The sequence below is a fragment of the Macrosteles quadrilineatus genome, unplaced genomic scaffold (assembly GCF_028750875.1).
Source record: "Macrosteles quadrilineatus isolate MER2022 unplaced genomic scaffold, UCM_ALF_1.0 Scaffold_7__1_contigs__length_78375512, whole genome shotgun sequence".
In the NCBI taxonomy this organism is placed as follows: domain Eukaryota; kingdom Metazoa; phylum Arthropoda; class Insecta; order Hemiptera; family Cicadellidae; genus Macrosteles; species Macrosteles quadrilineatus.
In genome coordinates this window covers 25,971,059-25,981,704 of record NW_026542600.1, presented here as the reverse complement: position 1 = coordinate 25,981,704, position 10,646 = coordinate 25,971,059, and the positions used below count along the sequence as shown (strand labels likewise).

General features: G+C 33.1%; 1 protein-coding gene across 2 annotated transcripts; it reads right to left on the bottom strand.

The window, feature by feature from the left end:
• Window positions 1-849: 849 nt before the first annotated feature.
• LOC128998609 (fas apoptotic inhibitory molecule 1) lies at window positions 850-9,021 on the bottom strand. 2 transcript variants are annotated; one of them, XM_054424822.1, is made up of 5 exons: window positions 8,933-9,017; window positions 6,881-7,000; window positions 5,776-5,998; window positions 4,160-4,209; window positions 850-1,090 (listed from the first exon to the last, which is right to left on the bottom strand). In XM_054424822.1, exons 1-5 carry the CDS (start codon window positions 9,008-9,010, stop codon window positions 941-943), a joined length of 621 nt encoding a protein of 206 aa, XP_054280797.1. In that variant the 5' UTR covers window positions 9,011-9,017; the 3' UTR covers window positions 850-940. The 2 variants fall into 2 exon arrangements, with proteins under 2 accessions (XP_054280797.1, XP_054280798.1); XM_054424823.1 differs by lacking the exon at window positions 6,881-7,000 and having other exon boundaries at window positions 8,933-9,021.
• Between the last annotated feature and the right edge of the window lie 1,625 nt (window positions 9,022-10,646).

Below are 10,646 nucleotides of genomic sequence, written 5' to 3'. Positions count from 1 at the left end.
TGTAGCCTAATCATACAAATCCAAAACATAAGTTACTACTAAAATATGTTTGGGTAAGAAAATAGATACCTAACAAACAATAATAATTATAACTTTATTTCCAAAAATAAGTAAAAATAAAGGAGGTCTGAATTCTGTTCAGGAAGTAAAGAATGTTTTGTAACAAAATAAATAGTTTGTACAAAAAAAAATTGGTTTATATACATTTAAAAGATCAACTAAAATACTACTTTTCCACATAGCCGCCAAATAAGTTGAGGCATTTTTCAAAGCTGTGGACGGGCTTTGAAATTCATATGTCGTAGGATTCCGTCGCTTGTTAGCTTAGCCGGTGACACGCAATTGGAGGTCCTCGCCATAACCAAAGCACTCTGCTGGTAACCAAGTCTTCCTTTTTTCCGTTTTTTCGACCTTCCTGTGAAAGTCACTCGGAAGTCACACAGAGGCCAGGTATAAACTGTGAGGTGGTGGTTGAGGGTAAATCTCCTATTTGAATGATTAAAGGAGACAATGTGTCAGATTTGTCGTGTAACGTCGGTCATTGCCATCCCATAACAAAATTTTGGATGTCGACTTTAGTTCGGCCATTTTGAAATTGAGTACACCATTACCAAACAGAACTTCAATTCATTACATTGTTTCCGTATACTCAATAATAAATGTCTTTAGGTTTTATTAAGAGTATGGACAATAAACCGTATTACAGACTGCACCTCACAACTGGTGGTGAAAATCCCGCAGCACACTTTTTAAACTTTAATATTGCGACAACGGGCAACACAATGACACAAGGAGAGTCATTTAGTAGGCTTATACGTATGTACTAGGGAGTACGTGACCAGCGCGCCTCAGACGGAAACGTTCCTTACTTTCTGAACAACCTTCATACAAATTCAAATCATGATATAATAGGTTCAAATATAAGCAATGTTGTGAACCTCTAATCGTTTGTTGGAGGGATTACTGTTTCATTGACAATAAGGGAGTATATGAGGCCTTCTCTTTTGTTACAACTGGTGACAGCCTTAATGTAAGCAGGGGTCGATCCAAGATGAAAATGAGTTTCTGTGCCGTCATCTACAAACTCGCCCTGTAAAAATTCAATTTTATGTATTCATCATTTCATTACAAACTTAGTAGAACTGTGATGTTAACAACCAAATCTCAAACCTCAAAATTACTGAAAATTCTAAAGAGGTTTGGTTTTGGCATTCAAAAATCAAAACTCAAAAGGTAAATTTTTCTGCCATAATTATTTTTTCATAGAAATAATGTCAAGGGTCACAAGCCATTCTGTCATTTTTCTCTGGTAATGTAAAAACATCATATCAACAAGATTAATTTATTTTCCCATTCGCTCAACTAAATAGTTGTGTAATATCCAATAACCCAGATTTTGCCCCCGTTCTCTCCGTAGTGCGTGTCCTGCCCACCTTATTCTCCTTGCTTTCACAAGGAAACAAATCACATTTTCTTAGTATTTCACTACTCACAAACTATACTATATAGATAAACTGCAATTCTAGTATTCAGAGCTGAATTTAAAACACTTTTAAACATTTTGTTAACATTCTGAGAGAAGTCGAAACAAAGAAATCATGTAAGTAAATTTGCTACTGTACATTGTCCAATGTTTCGTAACCATAACCAGGCAAGTAAAAAGGTTTTTATTCTTCCAGGATAGGCTTATATAAAAAGTGTTTTCTTAATTTGAGTTACTTTAGATTTATAGAGCTATAATGATTGAAGTCCCTACTTCTCAGTGTAGCTTGTAATTCCAATCTTTACAGTTGCATACAGAGCTGGCTAGGGGAGACTGGCAGGCCCTGGGCCCCGAAGGGGGCCCGGCATGGTCAAATGTAATTTGTTTCTGTACATGGAAGTTAAAAAGTATACTATGGTTTTCCAATTCACTAAGTTTTAATTTAACTTTTGACTTGAATAAAGTTTCAACTGTAAGCACGCGAAATTATCAAACCATCAGGCATTTTAGAATTGTATTGTTATTCATGTAACAAAACGCCACTGTGGTAGACGATTAATATTCGTCGATGCACGGATTAACAGCGATTAATAAAAAATCTTAAGTTAATCTCAACAGTATACAAATTAATCAGTTCATATTTTATAAGCCTCGACTTACATACCGGTATGGTATGGTTAAAAACTTAAGTAATAAATCAGGAAAATAAGGGGCGATTCTCGCTGGCCCTGGTTGCATAAAGCGAATAGCATTGAAATTTTACAGTGTGACTTGTATCTTTGAATTTTTCCACCTTCAGAAACTAAACTTCATTTATAAAATTGCTTATACTTTAAAATATTTATAATGTATGATGTTGGTTCTTTACGTGGGTTGGCTTATAGATTTTCACTGAAGAATTATTGTGTTTAACAAAATATACTTCAGGAGGAACAAAATGTTGTCAACCAAGTAAAAAAAAAAGAAAAACCAAAACCGCTTTTTAATCATTAGTTTGTACAGTAGACTCCCTCTTATCCGGACTCCTCGGGACCAAGGCCAGTCCGGATAACAGTTTTTCCGGTTAAACCGACGTCCCCAAAAATTTGTTAAAACGGACCATTTAAATGCATACTGTATACATATTTGACTTAAATTTAGGAGAGCATTGTATTTAGACACGTGATCACTGGTCTCAAATCTTTCCCACAACAACAGTCGTTTCAGTACCACCCACTTCCTGTCGATCTAGTCCGGTGAAACCGATGTGCTGATAAAAATTGTCCGGTTAAAGAGATGTCATTTCCGCCAAGTGTAGTCCGGTTAAACTGATGTCCGGTTAAAAGGTGTCCGGATAAGAGGGAGTCTACTGTGCCTTGAACTTTTCCGTTTCAATTACTGATATAACAATAAAAAGTTGTTAAGTCTTACATGAAAAAATCATAACATCAAATTGGTTAAATAAATCTTATTTATTTAAGGCTAAAACTGTTCTAAATTGTATATAAATGCTATTTTCTCTTAATATTTCCATTTATTACTTTAGGGTTGAGGTTGTGAACCTGTACAACATTATGTCTGAAAATTTGTCTTTAAAATTAGTAATTTGCTTGGTAACAGTTATTTTCATTGATCTGTTACAAAAGTATCATGTTAGTTCTGTAAAAGATAATTCGTGCATGTGTTTTGAAAATACCAACAAAGTGTTACTAGCAATAGTGTAATTGACAAGCAAAGATAAATTTCTATGTATCCAAGAACACCCTGCCCTACACTAAAAACCATAAAATAAATAATTGTAATAAGCAATAAAAAAGTGCCTATTGATTTTAATCTTCTCCAAATATTTTACTTTATAAAGTATGTAAACCAAAGGTGTGTGTGACAGATTTACTGTTTAGGTTTAGGTAGATCAATAACAGCACACAACAACTACATAGAGGGGGGGGGGGGGGTTCATTGATTCCTTTACTATGTTATTAGTCTTGCAATAGCTATGTGTCTCAGAGTCCTTTGTTAAACCCAACTAAAAATAGAATAGCCAAGAAAAAAATGAGACGGTAACAGAATACAAATAAATGATTTTTAGTTTGAATCTCAGGTCAATGATATTATACTTCAAATTATATTCTGTCATAATTATCATCACAGATAATTATAGATTTTTTGTCTCATAGGCTACTTATACATAAATCTGTAATTATCTGTAACAATAATTATGGTTATGATTTTTAGCGGTTTAAAAATAAAAAGTGGAAATTTATATTGTAGTTTTAGGTTTTACGTAGATATTTTTAACATGTTTGTATTCACAAATTTGTTTAATATGTTTGTAGTTAGTAGTACACTTTTGAAACTGAGCTATGATGTTGGCCCGAGAGGTTGTGAAGGGACCCTTGGCTTGTTACAACGTTCTAGAATACGTAAGGTGTGGTTATGTGGAATATTTGCAAGTAAAATATAATCGGAAAATTTATTAAAAGATACGTAGAAATGTGTGATTTTCACTTTAATCCATGCAAAGATTTTCCCTTGACCCCCTTTTTGTTGGGGGAGATTTCATACCCCTAGACCCCCCGGTAAGTCGCCCCACTGTCGCCCAGTAGAAATCCTTCTTATATGCTCTTCAAAAAAGTGTCAGTCTATAAAGCTAACTATGTTTCTCATCCAAGGTTATAAATAAATTATTATACTTACTGCAACATCAAGCTTTTCTCCATTTGCCCAAACATCAAGAGTGTCTTTTTCTGTATAAAGAACAAACACATTTTTTTAGTATATGCAGTAAGATACAAATTTAACTACCATCTTGCAGTAACTGCAGTAGAATTGTATTTCTGTGGTATAAACTCAGACAGCAACTTTTTGGAATATCCCTAATCACTACCAATCAGCCTTAGATATCATTTTGGAATATCCTCTACCACTCTCAATGCTCAACCTCAGGTGATTAGTGTTTCCATGTTGTAATTTTAAATATCATCCATTCTATTTGTCTGTGTGATACATTTTCTTTAGTGTAAAACATGGGCGTCCATACATATAAGCAAGAGGGGGCTTGGGCCCCTTTTTGATGTATTTTGCCCTTTACTTCTCTATTACTATATTTATTAGTTTATTGAATTATTAAAGACAAAATTCTAATAGTGTTTAAAACATAATGTCTGATAAAAATAATAGTTACAAACCTCCAGTATGGAAAACAATTACCCAGGCACACACAACATTACATGACACAGTCATTGTTATTAACCGTAACCTCACGCTACATCATTGATTCTTGTTTTCACATTGTAATTACAAAGACTGACACTGCTATTATTTACGTTCTGTAGACTGCTCGTTCGGCTTGCCAATAGTCGGCGGCCAGTAAACAGCTAGTATCACGGATTACAGAATGGATGTATATGTCCACTCTTTAATCTGTATTAGTACCGTGTGATTTTCATTTTTAGGTTATTGCAGATCATTCTAAAATACTCAATTGTTTGAAGAACTCATTTTAACAAATCCCAAATTACACGTTATTTTTACTTTTCTTCAAACGGAAGCATACTATAAAAAGTAATTATTGTTTATCTTGGATAAGCCAAGGGTTCGGATAACCGGGGCTTGGATAATCAGGGCTCGGAAAATCGGAAATGTACTCTAATTTTAACTATTTTTCAGCGATGATCCCAGATCCCTCTTTACTGGTGGTTATTCCGTACCTCCCATACTCCCCGGCCCCCTATGGAAAAGTTAAATGGACGCTCATGGTGCAAAAGTTTATCTCTTTCCTGATGCTCCATTTATGATCAGAGGATTATAACTCTTTTCTGTGTTCCAACCATGACAATGAGAATTACTTTTCTTGATTTACTGTATCTCGAGTTTAACAGTAGGCATATTTTCATAAGTTTAAACAATCATTTTCATTGTATATATGTTAACCTGGTCCAGATTGCTAAATAATATTAAAAATGGTTTAAATACATGCTATTAGACAATCCATTCAAAATGCAAAAGCAACTAGTCTATGCTTCTATATGGAGACATCATCAGCACAAGGTAGTTTTTCTTTCACATAAAAATTGTCAAATTAAGATGATAGTAAAGTTAACATTTTAAAAGGGACACAAACGCATATGATGCATTTATTGGAAAAAAAATTAAGTCTTAAATACTTTCTCTGGAATTATAACACTGCACTAACATTTCACCAAAAGTTTTATTTTTATTTTCAATTCTGCATTAGATTTATGGTTTAAAAATTATTAACCTGACACTAATATTGACATTTTATGTCTTTAAGCAATTAATTGAGTGTTTACCTAAAACAACTCTGTACATATCTTGAGAGAGTTGCACCAACCATGTGCAACAAGCTTTTGATTTGGCCTCAATGAACTTGTTCAGACTCTTGCCGTCGACCAGTAGTGAGTACTCGTAAGCAAAACCTCCGCTGGGGTCCACTCTAACAGTAAACTTGGTCTTGCCTAGGTAGAACACCTCCTCTCCAACTAGACGAAACATCCAGTCTTTCCTCATTATCTCCTGAAAGTAAACAACAGTGTGAACTTGTTAAGGTTGAATCAATAAGTCGTTGCAGTGGCCACCTTTAAATCTAAGAGGTTTGATGCTGAGAAGAATCTATTTGACCAGTTACATTTGGTAGTTGGGATCTTCATTCATGTTTTTAGTGACTGGTAAACTAAATAAAGCTGGTAAAGCTAGGCTTGGATTATCTCCTTACAAAAACATTACAACCATAAAATAAAATATAAAAATAAAACATTAAGAAAAACCTTAAACCAAAATTGAACCAAAAGAAATTTTCATTGAAACCATTCTTCCTATGAAAAATTTTATCTTATTAAGTGTATCTGCATACTGTACTAAAAGTGCTATCCTTAAGCAGATGGTTATGTACTTTTTAAAATGTACATCATTATATTCTAACTGAAAATAATTTTCAGTAATTCTATTTTCTTTTTAAAATTTTATTAACAGCTGATTACAAACAGAAAAAATAAAATTACCATACATACATACATATATATATATATATATATATATATATATATATATATATATATATATATATATATATATATATATATATACACCTTACTACTATATATAAACCGTGTTCCAAAAAGAATGGATCAAATCTACAGCCTATATTTATTTTAAACCTACATCTGTATCTTGTGTCAACTAAATACAAACCACACATTGGTACCTATAGATCTCCCCTTCCTCCTTCTCATCAACATACAGTGTGAGGAAAAAAGATTTCTCTTATACTATCTCGTGACAATTTCTAGTGTAAGTGTAGATATATTGTATAGTGTTGGAAGGCATATTGTGTTTACATGCATAGCAAATTGCATTCAATAACTAAGAGAGTATTTTATCACGGGAAAAATATATAACCTTCTCGTCCACGATAATGACACGTTTCCCACTAGCGGTGCCATGCTGAAACTCCACCTTGTGTACACCGTCAGGTAGAGGGACTTCCCAAGTAGCCACCACATCTCCACTCATGGTCTCCTGAAATGTGATACCCTTCAAGCTGTGAAGTAATTTTGTATCCCTTTTAGTTCCAAAGGCTGATATGGTGCACAAGAGTAACACAACAAAACTTCCATTTACAATATCAGTGTTTTTGAACGGTCAGGAGAGGGCAACATATAGCAGGTGTAGATGCTGTCGCAATTAGTTCTGCATGACAAAGGCATGGTGGGAAAGGCCCACCTAAAATAAAACAGTTGACTACCTTTGTTGTTGTTAGTTCTTGAGTAGGTGTAGGTAAGATGTTTTTGTCACCCTGCATTCTGCCAGCTTGTGTGACATCTTCAGGAGTCTTCCTAAGCTATCTTCTTATCACTAATAATATAGTCTATACTGTAATAACAAAAATACAGTATAGAAGTGTTAGTGATAAGAATATAACTACTTACGACGACCTCTGAAAGACGCCTCCATGCATAGGGTGGCACAAACATATTACCCACTCAAAAACTACAGGTGACAAAAACCAAGGTGATCTAATACAATTCACTGAGATAAAAAATAAAATAAATATAAACAGTTCATTGCAACTGCTCAGCTGAAAGACAGGATGGGTGTAATCGTTGTGAGTGGCTGTAGAATCAGGTGTTTACCACTTTTTGTTTGTCCTAACTGTGTGCATGTGCCCATTTAAAAGTATTTTGATTCTGTACCCATATAACAAGGGAAAACATTGCATGAATAGACATAGTTAAGTTGGGATAGTGATGAAAATATATTTTAATGTACCGTAAGAAATTCCTGTAGCACAGAAAACAATTCTACCTAAGCAGTCTTAATAGTTAAAAATACTATTCACACAAGCAGGAGAATTCTTATACATATTAAAGAAATGTCAAACCCTTGGACGAAAAGATGTTTTTGTTGTTTTGGTTTACATTAGAAATGATAAAAAATAACCAACAAGGGAGGGAATAAACATAAGCTAAGATGAATAACGCAATGAGACAATAATTTTGTTACATGAACATTTACCTAGACATACAAGTCGTCACAATAACTATATTTAGAGTCATTATGTTTGAATTTTTTATGTCAATTTCCAAAACAGAGTTTTTAATTTCTAAATAACAAGTTAACAATAATTCTATTTACTAATAAATTGTGTGTTGCTTATTTATTAACTTGTATTTTTTTATTAGGCCTACTTTTGTCCAACAAAATAGCAGTTTTAAATCTAATTGATTGAGATGCGTAAGAAGTGAATTTTGTTAATTTTCAAATTGCTTTGATTTGTTGTGTTGTTGTTGATCTCTGTATTCTAGATGTTTTTTAAGTAATTACAATCTAGGAATAGATATGGAATAACCACAATGGGAAATAGGTATAAAACTGACTTTACAAAGGCCGGTATTACACTATCATAGTTCTATGACATATTATATTATCAAATATATGATAATATGTTCTCTCAAGGAGAACATATTATCATAGTTCAAAACCATTATAATAGTTGGTACATTACACTGTAATAATTTTCATCAAAGACATATGATAATATATATATGTCATAGAACTATGATAGTGTAATACGGGCCAAAGCAGTAAAATAAAATACCGTATTGTTTTCATTATCAATGGTGGAAAGTCACGGCAATACTCCTTTAAACAATGTCAACACCAACAATGAACTCTAAACCAAAAACACTTTTGATTGAAAATGGCACTATTTTAAGTTAAAAAGAAAATTAACTCTTGTTGAAATTTTTTAATAAATTCAGTTGCAAAACTGCATAATAAAATTAGTAGGTATTCAAGTGTGTCAATATCTACAGCAGTATGATATCATATTAAACCATTACACAAAAGTAGGGTTAGGTCATTACACAAACTTTTCAACAGAGGTAAGGTTAGGTCTAGATTAGGTCTACTGTTGTCCTTAATTGCGTTAGAGTTATTTTTCTACTTTACCGTGAGGGTTGAGGACAGACCAACTTGTTGTAGAGCAACCGATGCAAGCGAAGGACGTGCAACAATTGACAGGAACATTTTGACATCGAAGTGTGAAGTAGAGCAATATGTTTGTTCTTGGTCGCCTAGCAACCAAAACACAACACAACACTAAATAAAGTGCACACCACGTCGATCGAAAATAGGAAATGATTGTCAATTAATTATTTGCATACTACTATCCATTTCGGCACTTCCCTATATTTATATTAAGGTTTAATACTATGACATTTATAATACAAATATGGACATTATTTTAGTATGTTATTGTTAGTTATTGGTACTCCTATATTTACCTAACTTTTCATATACAGGGTGTTAATTACCTGTAAAGCGTAGCGGGCTATGCAGATTCAGATTCTACATGCAAAAATAAGTCGAAAATAGAGAATAATTTTTTTTCGATTTCGACTTAGTTAAGCCGTAATCCGCCATTTCGTATTTTTTTGAAAATAATTAATAACTCAAAAGCCCTTGGAGATATTTTTATGAAACTTGGTATAAACTTTAAGGCTACACGTATTAACATTCTCCGAAAATATCTTTGATCAGGCTCATCTAATGTCAAAATGGTGGTCATTTAAAATTTGGTTTTAATGGCTGTTTTTAGTTTTAATGGCTAATTAACATTTAGTTGATTTTTACTTAAACAATTTTAAATGGCCGCCATTTTTAAATTTGATGAGCCTGATCAAAGATATTTTCGGAGAATGTTTATACCTGTAGCCTAAAAGTGTATACCAAATTTCATAAAAATACCTCCAGGAGTTTTTGAGTTATTAATTATTTTCAAAAAAATACAAAATGGCGGATTACGGCTAAACTAAGCCGAAATCGAAAAAAAGTTATTCTACATTTTCAACTTATTTTTGCATGTAGAATCTGAATCTGCATAGCCAGCTACGCTTTACCGAAACACCCTGTATATATACATGTCCCTATGTATTCAATTACTCCACCCATCTGTTGATTCATCCCTTTTATTTGTATATTTCTTTGTCAATTTAAGCCTTTACTAAAATATTTAACAAAGGAAACATAATATAGCCTTTTCAGACGTATTTAATATGTAACACTTTTGTTTAGACCAGGTAGCCAAATTAGCTGCAAGAATAGTTTTTGGCGTCAAGAATGTTTGCTCAAGAACAAAGTGTTGCGAGGTCACAAAACACAGAACTTAGTGAAGACTGGCATGACCTTATCATGTTAATTCAAATGATCTGCATGTTTTTGAAAAATTATATTGCCATGTAGTGTGTCAAAGAAAACCCTTTAAAGTAATGTTTAGACCCACAGATCCTTCAGTTGCTCTCCAAACAATTGGTTTTTAGATCCACTCCACCCCTGACTTTACCCTCTGCCTATCTGTATTTTTACACATAGGTACTTACTATTTTTCTACCTCTGAAACTGAAATCAATTCATGTAAATTCCAAATTAGGTCTTGACATTTTGCTGATTTACCGGTAGCTGTTATTACTGCTCTTGACGCTGAGACAATTTAGTAAGTTAGCCTATTTTATTTTTTACTTGTAAAAGTTTCTCTGAGTAACTAACACCATTGTTGCTAGGGCTACACAGCACAATAAATTCTTTTTTAAACTAATTTAGGTTAAATTGTAATAACAAATTTAATTTTAGCTTTCTACAAATTACAAGTGTGAGGTAATATAAG